The 17,527-nt window shown below is 40.9% G+C and overlaps 1 protein-coding gene across 1 annotated transcript in view; it reads right to left on the bottom strand.

The window, feature by feature from the left end:
* FSHR (follicle stimulating hormone receptor) overlaps window positions 1-17,527 on the bottom strand; it is a 198,683-nt gene that overhangs the window by 51,939 nt on the left and 129,217 nt on the right. The window contains exons 3-4 of the mRNA XM_525753.6: window positions 11,153-11,227; window positions 8,546-8,620 (exon numbers count right to left, since the gene is read on the bottom strand). Of these exons, the coding sequence (XP_525753.2) occupies window positions 8,546-8,620; window positions 11,153-11,227 (150 nt within the window). The remainder of the gene's footprint in view (window positions 1-8,545; window positions 8,621-11,152; window positions 11,228-17,527) is intronic.

Here is a 17,527-nt window from a genome sequence, read left to right as displayed (position 1 = left end):
CTAACTGGGTAACAGGCACTAAAATTTTATATTTCTATAGTTCTTTATAGTTTTTATATAAAAACAATTTGCAAAGTGTTTTTTTTATTAAAGGCATAATCTTATTTGGTTTTTACAGCCACTCTATAGATAAGCAAACTGAGGTTTAGGGAAAGTAATTAACCAGCTAGCTAATAAATATCAATGTTCTATTTGGATTCCAGTCCTTCTGAATTCATAGTTTTTCATATATAGTTTCTTTTCCATTCTGTTCATTTAAATGCAAAGGCATGCTCCAACTTCCTCTTTTTGAACCCTTGCCAAGCATTTGTAGGTAAAAGCTGAAGGTCTTAATCGGCAGCATAATTATTCAACAACTTACTAGAATTTTCCTGAGGATGGGCTGGTAGACCTTGAGTATTTGACCAGAAATAATTATTCTACAAATACATTTATTAATGTTTTTGAGCACTTCGTGTTTGACAAAATATTTTCATATCTAAATCTTGTTTGAGGTTCATATAAGCCATGTGCATCTCTCAGAAGTCCAGTGATTGGCCCAAGATTTCTCAACTATTTTTTTTTTGAAGTTTTTTTTTTTTTATTATACTTCAAGTTTTAGGGTACATGTGCACATTGTGCAGGTTAGTTACATATGTATACATGTGCCATGCTGGTGCGCTGCACCCACTAACTCGTCATCTAGCATTAGGTATATCTCCCATTGCTATCCCTCCCCCCTCCCCCCTCCCCACCACAGTCCCCAGAGTGTGATATTCCCCTTCCTGTGTCCATGTGATCTCATTGTTCAATTCCCACCTATGAGTGAGAATATGCGGTGTTTGGTTTTTTGTTCTTGCGATAGTTTACTGAGAATGATGGTTTCCAGTTTCATCCATGTCCCTACAAAGGAAATGAACTCATCATTTTTTATGGCTGCATAGTATTCCATGGTGTATATGTGCCACATTTTCTTAATCCAGTCTATCATTGTTGGACATTTGGGTTGGTTCCAAGTCTTTGCTATTGTGAATAATGCCGCAATAAACATACGTGTGCATGTGTCTTTATAGCAGCATGATTTATAGTCATTTGGGTATATACCCAGTAATGGGATGGCTGGGTCAAATGGTATTTCTAGCTCTAGATCCCTGAGGAATCGCCACACTGACTTCCACAATGGTTGAACTAGTTTACAGTCCCACCAACAGTGTAAAAGTGTTCCTATTTCTCCACATCCTCTCCAGCACCTGTTGTTTCCTGACTTTTTAATGATTGCCATTCTAACTGGTGTGAGATGATATCTCATAGTGGTTTTGATTTGCATTTCTCTGATGGCCAGTGATGATGAGCATTTTTTCATGTGTTTTTTGGCTGCATAAATGTCTTCTTTTGAGAAGTGTCTGTTCATGTCCTTTGCCCACTTTTTGATGGGGTCGTTTGTTTTTTTCTTGTAAATTTGTTTGAGTTCATTGTAGATTCTGGATATTAGCCCTTTATCAGATGAGTAGGTTATGAAAATTTTCTCCCATTTTGTAGGTTGCCTGTTCACTCTGATGGTAGTTTCTTTTGCTGTGCAGAAGCTCTTTAGTTTAATTAGATCCCATTTGTCAATTTTGGCTTTTGTTGCCATTGCTTTTGGTGTTTTGGACATGAAGTCCTTGCCCATGCCTATGTCCTGAATGGTAATGCCTAGGTTTTCTTCTAGGGTTTTTATGGTTTTAGGTCTAACGTTTAAATCTTTAATCCATCTTGAATTGATTTTTGTATAAGGTGTAAGGAAGGGATCCAGTTTCAGCTTTCTACATATGGCTAGCCAGTTTTCCCAGCACCATTTATTAAATAGGGAATCCTTTCCCCATTGCTTGTTTTTCTCAGGTTTGTCAAAGATCAGATAGTTGTAGGTAAGTGGCGTGATTTCTGAGGGCTCTGTTCTGTTCCATTGATCTATATGTCTGTTTTGGTACCAGTACCATGCTGTTTTGGTTACTGTAGCCTTGTAGTATAGTTTGAAGTCAGGTAGTGTGATGCCTCCAGCTTTGTTCTTTTGGCTTAGGATTGACTTGGCGATGCGGGCTCTTTTTTGGTTCCATATGAACTTTAAAGTAGTTTTTTCCAATTCTGTGAAGAAAGTCATTGGTAGCTTGATGGGGATGGCATTGAATCTGTAAATTACCTTGGGCAGTATGGCCATTTTCACGATATTGATTCTTCCTACCCATGAGCATGGAATGTTCTTCCATTTGTTTGTATCCTCTTTTATTTCCTTGAGCAGTGGTTTGTAGTTCTCCTTGAAGAGGTCCTTCACATCCCTTGTAAGTTGGATTCCTAGGTATTTTATTCCCTTTGAAGCAATTGTGAATGGGAGTTCACTCATGATTTGGCTCTCTGTTTGTCTGTTGTTGGTGTATAGGAATGCTTGTGATTTTTGTACATTGATTTTGTATCCTGAGACTTTGCTGAAGTTGCCTATCAGCTTAAGGAGATTTTGGGCTGAGACAATGGGGTTTTCTAGATAAACAATCATGTCATCTGCAAACAGGGACAATTTGACTTCCTCTTTTCCTAATTGAATACCCTTTATTTCCTTCTCCTGCCTGATTGCCCTGGCCAGAACTTCCAACACTATGTTGAATAGGAGTGGTGAGAGAGGGCATCCCTGTCTTGTGCCAGTTTTCCAAGGGAACGCTTCCAGTTTTTGCCCATTCAGTATGATATTGGCTGTGGGTTTGTCATAGATGGCTCTTATTATTTTGAAATACGTCCCATCAATACCTAATTTATTGAGAGTTTTTAGCATGAAGGGTTGTTGAATTTTGTCAAAGGCTTTTTCTGCATCTATTGAGATAATCATGTGGTTTTTGTCTTTGGCTCTGTTTATATGCTGGATTACATTGATTGATTTGCGTATATTGAACCAGCCTTGCATCCCAGGGATGAAGCCCACTTGATCATGGTGGATAAGCTTTTTGATGTGTTGCTGGATTCGGTTTGCCAGTATTTTATTGAGGATTTTTGCATCAATGTTCATCAAGGATATTGGTCTAAAATTCTCTTTTTTTGTTGTGTCTCTGCCCGGCTTTGGTATCAGAATGATGCTGGCCTCATAAAATGAGTTAGGGAGGATTCCCTCTTTTTCTATTGATTGGAATAGTTTCAGAAGGAATGGTGCCAGTTCCTCCTTGTACCTCTGGTAGAATTCGGCTGTGAATCCATCTGGTCCTGGACTCTTTTTGGTTGGTAAACTATTGATTATTGCCACAATTTCAGCTCCTGTTATTGGTCTATTCAGAGATTCAACTTCTTACTGGTTTAGTCTTGGGAGAGTGTATGTGTCGAGGAATGTATCCATTTCTTCTAGATTTTCTAGGTTATTTGCGTAGAGGTGTTTGTAGTATTCTCTGATGGTAGTTTGTATTTCTGTGGGATCGGTGGTGATATCCCCTTTATCATTTTTTATTGTGTCTATTTGATTCTTCTCTCTTTTTTTCTTTATTAGTCTTGCTAGCGGTCTATCAATTTTGTTGATCCTTTCAAAAAACCAGCTCCTGGATTCATTGATTTTTTGAAGGGTTTTTTGTGTCTCTATTTCCTTCAGTTCTGCTCTGATTTTAGTTATTTCTTGCCTTCTGCTAGCTTTTGAATGTGTTTGCTCTTGCTTTTCTAGTCCTTTTAATTGTGATGTTAGGGTGTCAATTTTGGATCTTTCCTGCTTTCTCTTGTTGGCATTTAGTGCTATAAATTCCCCTCTACACACTGCTTTGAATGCGTCCCAGAGATTCTGGTATGTTGTGTCTTTGTTCTCGTTGGTTTCAAAGAACATCTTTATTTCTGCCTTCATTTCGTTATGTACCCAGTAGTCATTCAGGAGCAGGTTGTTCAGTTTCCATGTAGTTGAGTGGCTTTGAGTGAGATTCTTAATCCTGAGTTCTAGTTTGATTGCACTGTGGTCTGAGAGATAGTTTGTTATAATTTCTGTTCTTTTACATTTGCTGAGGAGAGCTTTACTTCCAACTATGTGGTCAATTTTGGAATAGGTGTGGTGTGGTGCTGAAAAAAATGTATATTCTGTTGATTTGGGGTGGAGAGTTCTGTAGATGTCTATTAGGTCTGCTTGGTGCAGAGCTGAGTTCAATTCCTGGGTATCCTTGTTGACTTTCTGTCTCGTTGATGTGTCTAATGTTGACAGTGGGGTGTTAAAGTCTCCCATTATTAATGTATGGGAGTCTAAGTCTCTTTGTAGGTCACTCAGGACTTGCTTTATGAATCTGGGTCCTTCTGTATTTGGTGCATATATATTTAAGATAGTTAGCTCCTCTTGTTGAATTGATCCCTTTACCATTATGTAATGGCCTTCTTTGTCTCTTTTGATCTTTGTTGGTTTAAAGTCTGTTTTATCAGAGACTAGGATTGCAACCCCTGCCTTTTTTTGTTTTCCATTTGCTTGGTAGATCTTCCTCCATCCTTTTATTTTGAGCCTATGTGTGTCTCTGCACATGAGATGGGTTTCCTGAATACACTGATGGGTCTTGACTCTTTATCCAACTTGCCAGTCTGTGTCTTTTAATTGGAGAATTTAGTCCATTTACATTCAAAGTTAATATTATTATGTGTGAATTTGATCCTGTCATTATGATGTTAGCTGGTGATTTTGCTCGTTAGTTGATGCAGTTTCTTCCTAGTCTTGATGGTCTTTACATTTGGCATGATTTTGCAGTGGCTGGTACCGGTTGTTCCTTTCCATGTTTAGCGCTTCCTTCAGGAGCTCTTTTAGGGCAGGCCTGGTGGTGACAAAATCGGTCAGCATTTGCTTGTCTGTAAAGTATTTTATTTCTCCTTCACTTATGAAGCTTAGTTTGGCTGGATATGAAATTCTGGGTTGCAAATTCTTTTCTTTAAGAATGTTGAATATTGGCCCCCACTCTCTTCTGGCTTGTAGGGTTCCTGCCGAGAGATCCACTGTTAGTCTGATGGGCTTCCCTTTGAGGGTAACCCGACCTTTCTCTCTGGCTGCCCTTAACATTTTTTCCTTCATTTCAACTTTGGTGAATCTGACAATTATGTGTCTTGGAGTTGCTCTTCTCGAGGAGTATCTTTGTGGCGTTCTCTGTATTTCCTGAATCTGAACGTTGGCCTGCCTTGCTAGATTGGGGAAGTTCTCCTGGATAATATCCTGCAGAGTGTTTTCCAACTTGGTTCCATTCTCCGCATCACTTTCAGGTACACCAATCAGACGTAGATTTGGTCTTTTCACATAGTCCCATATTTCTTGGAGGCTTTGCTCATTTCTTTTTATTCTTTTTTCTCTAAACTTCCCTTCTCGCTTCATTTCATTCATTTCATCTTCCATTGCTGATACCCTTTCTTCCAGTTGATCGCATCAGCTCCTGAGGCTTCTGCATTCTTCACGTAGTTCTCGAGCCTTGGTTTTCAGCTCCATCAGCTCCTTTAAGCACTTCTCTGTATTGGTTATTCTAGTTATACATTCGTCTAAATTTTTTTCAAAGTTTTCAACTTCTTTGCCTTTGGTTTGAATATCCTCCCGTAGCTCAGAGTAATTTTATCGTCTGAAGCCTTCTTCTCTCAGCTCGTCAAAATCATTCTCCATCCAGCTTTGTTCCGTTGCTGGTGAGGAACTGCGTTCCTTTGGAGGAGGAGAGGTGCTCTGCGTTTTAGAGTTTCCAGTTTTTCTGCTCTGTTTTTTCCCCATCTTTGTGGTTTTATCTACTTTTGGTCTTTGATGATGGTGATGTACAGATGGGTTTTCGGTGTGGATGTCCTTTCTGTTTGTTAGTTTTCCTTCTAACAGACAGGACCCTCAGCTGCAGGTCTGTTGGAGTACCCTGCCGTGTGAGGTGTCAGGTGCCCCTGCTGGGGGGTGCCTCCCAGTTAGGCTGCTCCGGGGTCAGGTGTCAGGGACCCACTTGAGGAGGCAGTCTGCCCGTTCTCAGATCTCCAGCTGCGTGCTGGGAGAACCACTGCTCTCTTCAAAGCTGTCAGACAGGGACATTTAAGTCTGCAGAGGTTACTGCTGTCTTTTTGTTTGTCTGTGCCCTGCCCCCAGAGGTGGAGCCTACAGAGGCAGGCAGGCCTCCTTGAGCTGTGGTGGGCTCCACCCAGTTAGAGCTTCCTGGCTGCTTTGTTTACCTAAGCAAGCCTGGGCAATGGCGGGCGCCCCTCCCCCAGCCTCGCTGCTGCCTTGCAGTTTGATCTCAGACTGCTGTGCTAGCAATCAGCGAGGTTCCGTGGGCGTAGGACCCTCCGAGCCAGGTGTGGGATATAGTCTCGTGGTGCGCCGTTTTTTAAGCCGGTCCGAAAAGCGCAATATTCGGGTGGGAGTGACCTGATTCTCCAGGTGCGTCCGTCACCCCTTTCTTCGACTCGGAAAGGGAACTCCCTGACCCCTTGCGCTTCCCAGGTGAGGCAATGCCTCGCCCTGCCTCGGCTCGCGCACGGTGCGCGCACCCACTGGCCTGCGCCCACTGTCTGGCACTCCCTAGTGAGATGAACCCGGTACCTCAGATGGAAATGCAGAAATCACCCATCTTCTGCGTCGCTCACGCTGGGAACTGTAGACCAGAGCTGTTCCTATTCGGCCATCTTGGCTCCTCCCGATTTCTCAACTATTGAATGATGGAGTCAGGATGAAGACCTAGACTTTCTGATTCTGAGGTTCATGCATTTTCTGTTGTCACGTATTTCCTCTGCTGTTATGTGCCTAGGCATGTTAGCCTCTGCAGAGAGCATAGCAAAGATTCTATCCCTAAGGAACATGATGAACTTAGAGATCAAGACTCCTAAGCCTGAAAGTAGAAGAGCTCATAACCGTAACCTCTAAGCAGGACTGGCTACGTAATTTGTGGGATGCTGTGTAAATGAAAATGCAGAGCCTCTTGTTTAAGCATTTCAAGAAGGTAGCAGCAGAGAATGAAACCCAGCAGTCCTCTGAGTGCGGGGGCCCTCCTGAGCACAAAGCCCTATACAACTGCACTTGTGTGCCCATGAAGCCAGCCTACCTCTGACAGTAACTTAGAAGCAGATGACTTTGTTTCTTTTTCAGACCCTTTCTGGGGTACCTGTCAGAGAGCAGAAGTTCCAGGTCATATGGATTGTCTTCTATTAAGTCTTTTATTACCTCAGTTCTCATTCAGAGAGCTAAGGCACATGATGGCCCAGTGTTTCTTATTATACCTGTTAAGTCCAGTTCTTATGAATGAAAATTTAGGCACAGAATCATAATATCATTAATAGCTAATATTTACTGAGCATCTACTATCAGAGGCGTAGTACAAAAATGTTTAAATACTTTAAACTGATTGCAAAAGTGGCTTCAAAAAGTGGCTTCAATTCTGTATCCTTCCCTATGCCTTGTGTTGTGACTTTGCAGCTTTTCCCATCAAGAAGTAGCATCTTCACCTTTTGAATCTGGATGATTCAGTGAATTGTTTTGGTTAATAGAATGCATCAGAAGAGATAGTGTGCTAGTTCAGGATCTTGGCCTTAAGATGCTTGCAGTCTTCAGCTGTCTCTCTTAGAACCCTGGGATTACCATGAAAACAAGCCTACTATGCTACCCTGCTAGAAATGAGTGCCTCTTAGAGGAGGGCTGAGTCATCCCAATTGAGGCCATCCAGAGTGGCCAACATCCAGTTGATCTGCCAATTAACAATAGATGTATAAATGAACTTAGCTGAGGTCAGGCAGACCTAGTCCAGATCAGCAGAACCATTCCACTGATCAACTCACAGACAGGTAAAAAATGACAAGTAGTTGTTGCTTTAAGCCTCTATCTTTGGGTAGTGGTTGGTTGGTTATGTATGATTATGATGCTAATAGATAACAGATATTCAAGGATTATTATTTCCATTCTCTTGATGAGGAAACAATATGCGAGGTTAAGTCCATACCTATGATCAGTAGCTGGTAAATGAACCCAGAAAGTTTAACTCCAGCGACCAAATTCTTAACTGTTATTTTGTGGGGTCCCATTATAACACTCATGGCTCTGTCAAGCCCTCAGCTAATCCAAAAGCCATTTGAGTAGAGGAAGCAGTGCTTTTGCTGATAGGGGCAGGCCCAAAGAATACAGCTGAAACACTAGGAATCTCTGCTGATAAAATACCATGTGTGTTATTAACCAAAACATACAAAATAAACAAAATAAAATGCTGATATTTATCAAGGGAGAAATGCATATATGCAGAATAAGAGAGACAATGGCTTTGAAGTCAAGGTCACAAGCTAAATGCTAGCAGAAATTTTGGCTGTATCTCATTAACACTAAATTATGACTGAGTTCTGTAAGAGGTCCATGTGACCGTCCCATTAATGCAAATCGCATTTCTTATGTCTGTTTTTGCAAGTGAAAACAAGATACAATTATGTTAGTAGAATTTGCTCATTAAACTAAAATCCATCACCAAGTATCTCTCCACCTCCACTTCTGCCCCCCACCACCATCCTTGATCAAAAGTAATTGCTCCCTAGAGTATCAAGTGGGCCTTTTAGTAAAATGGGCTTGCACTATTTAATCATAGTGGGGGTACCAAACTACATGAGTTCTTACAGATATTGAAGGTTGGGAAGGTTCTGGAAGGCCTCAGGGTTGATGTAGAGCAGGTTGTTGGCCTTTTCAATTCTACTGTAAAAGAAGAAAAAACATGCTAGTGATCTTGATGGTAAGGAATGCTGTAGTATTTTTCACATTTTACAGAGTACATAATAAATCATTCATCCCATCCACTCATCCACCTATCTCTTCATCCATCCATCCATCCATCCATCCATCCATCCATCATTTCAATAAATATTGAGGGAGCATGCAGTGCCTTTTATCACACTAAGCTGTGCAAACTAAATATTAACCCTGTCTCCCTGCTGTTTCATTCTCATTACCTGGGCCCTGTCCACTGGAGGCAAACAGAGCATTGGCTGGGTGAGTTCTTGTCACCCTGAGCAGAGCTGCATCTTTAACCAGTAAGAGTCGCCCAGGGTTGGAGGAGGCTAAGAAATTAGGAATGAGACTAATATGGCGAAATGAGTGTTTGTCTGGTCGGGAGGCAAGAGAAAAAGGAATGAAAGTAATGAAAAAGAGCAATGAAAAATGGAAAAGAGGTGAAAAGAAGATAAGGAAGGAAAAAGTGAGGGGCAAAAAGATATTGGAGGAAAAGAGAGTGAAATGGCAAAGAAAAAGAAAGTTGGGAGAAAAACAATCAATATCTTTTTGCTTTTAAGCATGAAATCCAAGCATACAGTAGCTGGGAATGGCCATTGATTCCCTTTATGCAGTAGACTGAGGCTGCTCACTCAGAGCTCATGGAAAGGGGTGTCTTCTGCCCTATTTTGGCTTGTGCTGTGTCTTGATCAACAGTCTGGAAATGAGCATGTTCACATTTGGATTCCAACACAGAGAGCCTGCCCTTTCCTTGTCTTGCTGGATCAATGTGTATTTGTAGACATGCTCTCTGTTAATTACTTCCTCCCTGTTTCATTAGCTTTTATGTTGCTGTAACCTGTAGCTACCCAGATCTAAGTACCAGGCAATTAATCATTTTAAGTACAGTCAGTGCTACATGGAGGTGAGCACCTCTTTATGCAAGGAAGAGATGAAAGACCCAAACCACTACCTTCACTGTCCATTGAAATGTTTCAAGGGATGCCTGCTTGACCTTGCCCAGAGGGCTGGCTGCCCTTTGGTTCATTTCTCTGATAATGTCTGTGGGTTCTTCCCAACTAGACCAAGTGGAAAGAGAAGAAAGGAAGAAGCGTGAAAGTAATGGGGAGAGGGAGGGTGAACATCAGTTGCGGAGTGCAGAGGCAACGAGGAAAAATGAAGGCAGGAGGCAGAGTGGGTAGAAGGAAGTAAAAGGGAGAGGGGAGATTGCCAAATGAGCAGACTAAAGAAATTCACACACACGCACATGCACACACACACACCTGTGTGTCTATGTGTGTGTGTGTGTATCTGTTCCCTACTGATATTTGGCAAATGATAAAAATAAATTCATCCTTGTTAAAAAGATACAAAAGAGTCAAAATATTAATGTTCAAGTTCTTATTTGCGTGTGGATTTGGACAGATGACCTTAGATAAGCCTTACAACTTCTCTGTGCCTTTCCTTCTTCATCTGTAAAATTAGGAGGTAGTTCATTGGCTTTCTTAAATGTGTTCCATGGGGATTTTGTGAGATGGTAATCACCAATCTCTAAAGAAAACTTTCCAGTGACATTAGTTGACAAACACACAATATCCTTCTTGGAGATTCTAAATGCATATTAGCATATTATAGACTCTGAAAAGTTTTCCTATAAGAAGCAAACCTATCTAATTTTATTTACCTAATATTTCCTAATCTTATTTGACCATAAATCTTTTCCTTTTTAAAAATACCTTATAATTCCCTGAGTTTTTAGTGATACACAGAATATACTTTGAAAAATTGTTGACCAGTATCTAAAGTCTCTTCTGGCTTTGACATTCTATGATTCTATGAAATAATTTATAGTAATAATAAACTGGTATTAAACAGAAGTGGATCTGAGTGAGCAGCGCTATTATGTAAAACTGGAACATCAACAAGAGAAAGTAAATTTGGCTGGAGTAGTAGAGGAACCAAGGATCATTATAACATACACACTCTAGGCCAGTCAGTATGCTAGATTTAATTGACATTTATCTCCTTTATTCATCAGGGTAATCCTATGACATATGTAATTTTATTATTCCAGTTTTACAGATGAGAAAACTGAGTCTCAGATAGTTATCTGTCTTGGCCAAGGTTTCATGGTGAATATATGGCATAGGCCAGTAGTCAGACCAGGACTAATCAACTTCAACTACAACATGTGGGACTTATTTTGGGCTTTGACTGGAATAACTCTGAATGGAAGGATGACACAGAGGTGCTTGCACATAGTCACTGGGCAAAGTTCTTGGGTCTATGATGCAAAAAATGATGACAGGCAGGCAACAGGATGAGACTAGGCTCTGAGCTGGTCCCTGGGTCACCAGATAGAGACACATTACAGTGCCTTTTAGGCTGATTTTGACATCTTATAATGACAATCTAGGGATCTGAGGCCATGGCAGAATCAGGGCCTCCCAGGAATGTAGAAGAACTTTAAGGGTTTTTTCAAGAATGGCCATGAGCAAATCCCCCAAGCTTCTTGCTTACATTTCATGTAATTTGGGAAGGTTGGAGAACACATCTGCCTCTATCACCTCCAAGACATCATTCTGAGAGATCTCTCTGTGGAGAAAAAAATATATGTCAAGCCAGTTCAGTTACACTCCTTGAATATTTTTAGGGCTCAGCATAGAGCCTTGTGTCTGGGAGGATTCACAAGACACACAAAACTCCTTTCCTGCCATTAAAGAAGTCAGCTGTAGTAATAAGGCAAAACTAACATACTAGAGGCTAACACTTACAGAACAAGAGGAGAATAAGTCGAAGGCTGTGGCTCACCTTGGAGATTATCCAGCCTATAGTTGTAGAAAGTGAGGTCCAGGAAGGAAGAGATTTGCTTAAAGATATTTAGGGAATATACAGGATGAGAACAAAATTTAAGTTCCCTAGACCACGGGTCAGTAAACATTTTTTTTTTTTTTACAGGGCTAGATAGTAAATACTTTTTTGCCCTTGCTGTGGTATTTGGTCTCTATCACAACTGCCCAGTTGACATTGTAGCCCAAATGTAACCAAAGGTAACACATGAATGAATTAGCCTGTGTTCCAATAAAACTTTATTCATAAAAACAGGTGTCAGGCTGGATTTGACCCATTGGCTGTAGTTCAGTGACACTGTCCTACATCGTGGAGTTGTTTTCTCTCTGCTAATCTGGCTTTGAGAGATGAGAATTTCAATCCAGTCTCTTTTAAAATACACATATGTTTGTTGGCCCCATTAATGTCTAACGTAGGAACAGAAAGCCAAACACCGCATATTCTCACTTATAAGTGGGAGCTAAACAATGAGAACACATGAACACAGGGAGGGGAACAACACACACTGGGGCCTGTCAGGGGGTAGGACTGAGGGAGGGAGAGCATTAGGAAAAATAGCTAATGCATGCTGGGCTTAATACCTAGGTGATGGGTTGATAGGTGCAGCAAACCACCGTGACACACATTTACCTATGTAACAAACCTGCACATCCTGCACATGTACCCTGGAACTTAAAAATTAAGAAAAATAATAAAATAAAACATATATTTTAATCCCTTTCCACTCCATGCCATTACCTAGGTGGAGGTTGTTGCAAGGCCATTGCCATTAATGATGTCTTGGCCTAGAATACACAGAAAAGATTCCTCAGGTCTCAGCGTTTTTTTCTCCCAGAGTAATTTGAGGGCAGAAGAGAATGAAGTCCACTAGGCAGAAGACCAGAGGTTGTGAGGAGAGAGGGCAGCTTAATCAGTTAATATTTATAAAGTGTCTCACAGATGAAATGTGCTATTATTAGGCATCCTGAGGAAGACTCTTATGCAGTTTTAATGCGGCAGCTGAGTGTCTCAGGAAATCTCACAGGCAGCATGCATTCAAACTGGCTGGGGTAGAAGTGCTGTCTGCTGGCCTAGGATTTAGCGGAAGAGTTCTAGAAAGGCTCTTGATCAAGAGAAAGGCCTGGAGGGGAGGGAAGAAAGAAGGCCCCTGGGGGAGGGGAAGTGTGACTGTGAGCAGCAGCAGTCTGCTGGTGCATCTGTGACTGGTGCATCTGTGACCAGGGGGCTGGTGACACCTGTGGCTTGTTAACCCAGTGGTGGCAGGGCCATTTCTCAGAAGCCCCCATGAATGAGGAGACATTATGTGAGAAGAGCTCCTCTTATTCCATAATAACATCTTTCATGATTTATTTGGTAAATTAAAGTCCTCACCATTTGCACAGTTGAACATAAATAAGGGTGGGGTATGTGTTTTTCTCTCTTTCTCTCTCTCTCCCTCCCTCTCTCTATATATATATATAGAGGGAGAGAGAGAGAGAGAAAGAGAGAGAGAGAGAATGAACATCATGGTGGCTATTGGCCATTTATTATTTCATTCTTTATCCTGTAAATACAGGGAGTTCTGAGAGGTACAGAATTGAGAAGGAGGGGGAAAGGGATGGAAGAAGAAAGCCTTCATTTGAATGCAGTAGAGTGAAAGAATGGCACAGGTAGAGAATAAGGCATGCAGGAAAAGGCTAGCTAACAGGAAGGGCTCAAATGCAAATAAGGCCATCTCCTCTAAAAGCTATTTCCAGGTTCACTAGCAGTTAGCAGTACATTTGGTCACCACTCGTAGAGACATATGTCCTTGCCGAAATTCACATATTGAGAATTCCCTTATCTGGATTTGTTTTTCCAAAAGAACTAGAAATTATTAGAACAAACAAAGTAAAGAAACACTTCTAAATTAGTGATTTCAGAAAGTAGTCCGTATTTGACGGTCTCAACTTCAAAGACAGTACCAGGTGTTAGGGTTGGGTAGGGGGATGCCTTTGGCCAGACGAGGGTTGGGGGCAGGTGAACAGGGTACAGTCATGGAAAAGTCCTTCACTGAGAAATTTAGACATCTTATTCCAATCTAACCCAATTCTGTCTCTAGTTATTACTATTATAATTTATTGGGTGTTTACCGTTTATCAGCCACTTTACCTACATACTCTGTAATCCTTTTGACATGCTTGTGAGGTTGGTATTTTGGTCTCCACATTAATAAATGGTCCCACCTGTATGAGGGACCAGCTGTGGCTGACAGAAGGGCTCACACACTTTCTTCTACCCTCCCTGCCTCCCGTGCCATATTGAGCACCCCTCTGGGCCTTGGATTCTTTGTTGCAAAATAAGGGGATACGATGAGATCATTTGTCAAGTCTTTTCCAGAACAGTGCAAGGTGCCTTCATCCTCAAGCACAGAAGCTCTGCAGAAGACAGTTTTCAGAGATGAGTCTCTCCTTTCCTCATCTTCTAGGACAGCGCTTCTCAAATGCTAACACACATGAGAACCACCTGGAGATCTTTTTAGAATGCAGATTCTCATTGGGAAGGTCTTGACTGGGGCCTGAGGTCCTGCATTTCTAATAGCCCAGGTGCTGGTCATACTTTGTACTGCAAGGTTCTTTAGGGAAATAGTAATAATATGCTACCAGACTTTTTGACCCAATGTACATATTCATAGGTGGATATGCAGAGTGTGATAGAGGAGCTCCAGGAGAATGAAGTAGTTGGTTTAGAAAAATCTGCATTCCCTCTGAAAAGCCCTCCTTTACTCTACCAGCACTGAAGTTTTCCTATTGTCTAGCTTCTCACAAGATCTTTTTCATTTCTCAATTAAAGCAATCACCACCATGTTTTGTCATTGCTTTTTTTTGGTCATTGTCTAATTCATCTGTTTTTGTATCTCTAGCATCTAGTGATAATTTGATATGTAGTTAGTGCCCAATAAATGATTACTGGATGAATGAATGGATCAAAGGGTAGACTAAGGAAAAGAAATCTTCAGGCCTATGAATATCATCACTAAACTGAAGGAGATGAAGTTTGTGGCATTCTTTCACCCCCTTTTCTGCAGGCAACATGTCTAAGTCCAGCAGGTGACAGACCAGCCTAGCTTGTCTATGACTTAGGATTTTGTTCCAGGGAATTTTACTAATACAGAGTATAACATGCAAGTGACACACAAAAATATTTGGTCTGCTGACCAGATAGTATCTGGATACCTTTATCCGTGCCTCTCTGGGTCACAGCTCTCTCCCTAGGCCTTCTCTGGCTATCAGTTGAGGTCCTTGAATTGACAAAACACCCATAGAAAATAAAACAGGAGAGAGGACGGGTGACTATAAGGGTTCACTGAGTGTCTGACTGGGGATTAGGGAAGATGACTTTTAAGGCCCCTTCTGTACATGAGATTCCATGTTTGTATGAAGGATAGGGACATGTGCTTCCATGAGGTACTGGGGGTTATCAAGGCATTCTCTCTGGTGTGGGTTTCAGAGCCATTATGAAATTCCTTTCCTTCAAATATACAAGTACATTTGATGGAGGGTTGGGGTAGGGTGTTTTCCAATATTGGGGACTTTAGGGAGCGAATAAGCATACAGAATTTGGTCTGTTCCAGCATGAAGTTTCAACCTCTTACAGAGTCATATTAATTTGTTCACCATTATAACTGATACTCATTTGACAAGTGCCGAACTGTTTTATTCCGAGTAGAGTTGTGACTGATTTATTGGACACAAAGAACTGAAGAGCTGTGACCAGTAGTTAAAGGCCTCACTAGGATTTCGATGACATGAATTGGAGAACAGAATGGCACATGTATACCTATGTAATAAACTTGCACGTTCTGCACATCATGTATCCCAGAATTTAAAGTAAAATTAAAAATAAAAATAAGGGCCGGGTACAGTGGCTTATGCCTGTAATCCCAGTACTTTGGGAGGCTGAGATGGGTGGATCACCTGAGGTCAGGAGTTTGAGACCAGCCTGAGCAACATGGTGAAGCCTGACCTCTACTAAAAATACAAAATTAGTCATGCGTGGTGGTGCATGCCTGTGCTCCCAGCTACTCAGGAGGTTGAGGCAGGAGAATCACTTGAACCTGGGAGGAGTTTGCAGTGAGCCGAGACTGTGCCTAAACTCCAGATTTTGGTGAGTAAATAATATATCCCTGAAATGAATAAAATAAACAATAAAAATAATACGAAATCAAAAACTCACAGAAACTTCCTTTTCACTTTCTTTCTGATAGAGGAGATACAGTCCCCCTCTGGGTCTTTCCCATCTTTTCCCTCCTCCCCTGCCTTTCTCTTCGCAGAGCATTTTTCTCCAATATATCCAAAATATTTCTCCCTAACTCAGTAAATTAAGAGACTCAACTGCATTAAAATATTTGTAATAGTCACTGAATCAAATTTTTCTTTTGTTTTTAATAAGCTCAAACTAAATTCAGTTGACTGTTTTCCTTCCCTGAGTCCCCAGTGGTTGAGGATTTCCATAGATCCTCTATTACTGCCCCTTGCATATTGCATTGGGTTTGCATTCTGCTTTGTTTCCCTCACTAGGCTAAGAACTGCTGGAGGACAGTGACATTGCCCTTTATCTTAATATTCCTGCTCCCAGTCAAATGTTTGCTGAATGAATGAATTATCTTTGAAAGATTATAAAAGATTTTCCACCTTTGCTTTTGTACAATAAAACCGTGTTCCTGAAAACTTGCAGTAAACAGAGTATTTGCAAATCAAATTGTGTATTCGCACAGGAAGGAAGCTTCTTAGCAGAAAACTTGGAGTGAATCTTTAAGCGAGTGGAGAACTAATTCAACAAATGTTCAATGAATTTTGATTAAGGAGCTTCTGTGTTTCAGGCACTGGGATCAGTGCTGGGAATCTAAAGATGAATAAAATGGATCCTTGGTTCATCAATCATCTCCAACTCAGTGAGAGTAGTATTCTAGGCTTTCCTTAACTGGTGCTATCTGTATTTGATGGGGCACATTTTAGTTACTAGAAAAAATAAACTTTTGGTATATTGCTTTTCAATACAACAAGATAGAGTATGTGCATATAGTAATTCTTATTATATATGTAACATATGTTGTATACCTTGTGATATTGAAGTGTAATATGCATATAATATAATTATAATATGTGTAATATATATATGTCATGTATAAGAAGGCAGGTGAAAATTCCCATGAAAATATGTTCCAGAAAATTTCATAAAGCTCTCTTTGTGGAATTTGGGACTAAATTCATCTGTAGCTGGGAGACCTTGTGACAGTCAACCACTGTGCTGAGGGAAAACTCTACTGGCAAAGGTCCTAGAGAAATTCAGGTTATTCCCTTAACCTCACCTATAGAATCATTTAAATACTTAAACCAGGCTATGTTATTATTCCAAACCCCAGCCCCTTTCTAAATCCTATAGTGAGATTGGCTATCTGGTCTGCTGGCCGCATAAAGGAGATGAGGTAGAGCATGTATGTGCCTCAACATGGATTGTCTCCACCACTGAAATCATAACCTAAAAAGCATGCTTTTCCCTTTAGGAGAGGGTCAATTCAAGGTGGGACATGTCAGGGTGTGGTGAGGATGTTGCCAAAAGTCTCCTGTTACCTCCTCAGATGACAGCCAGTGGTGCTATCCTTTCCTGACATGCCTGAGACGGTCTTGTCTTCCCAGATCTGCTTCCTTCTCATGGGCAAGATAAGTCTTTGCTAGAGTCATCCTACAGATATCCCCAAAATGAGACAGAGATAAAAGTACCTTCAGTGGCTCAGCCTAATTCAGAAATTTGCATTAAATGCACTTGGTTTCAAATACATCCACAACAAACTATTGTGTTCATTTTTAGGTTTACCTTAATTTAAACCTTAAGTAATCTAAAATTTGACATAATATATTTCCCTTGTTTCCCTCAGTAGATGAGGAAAGGGACTAAAAATCACAGTCATAATAGCTAACGTTTATTGAGCACTTACGTGTCAGGCAACTTTTCTCTGCTTCACATTTATTAAGTTGCTTAATCCTCACAACAACCTTGTCAGCTAAGTGCCATCCTTAGCCCCTT

This window comes from Pan troglodytes, chromosome 12, assembly GCF_028858775.2.
Source record: "Pan troglodytes isolate AG18354 chromosome 12, NHGRI_mPanTro3-v2.0_pri, whole genome shotgun sequence".
Classification (NCBI taxonomy): Eukaryota; Metazoa; Chordata; class Mammalia; order Primates; family Hominidae; genus Pan; species Pan troglodytes.
The sequence above is the reverse complement of the archived record's forward strand: the minus strand, read 5'-3'. Positions and strand labels throughout refer to the sequence as shown.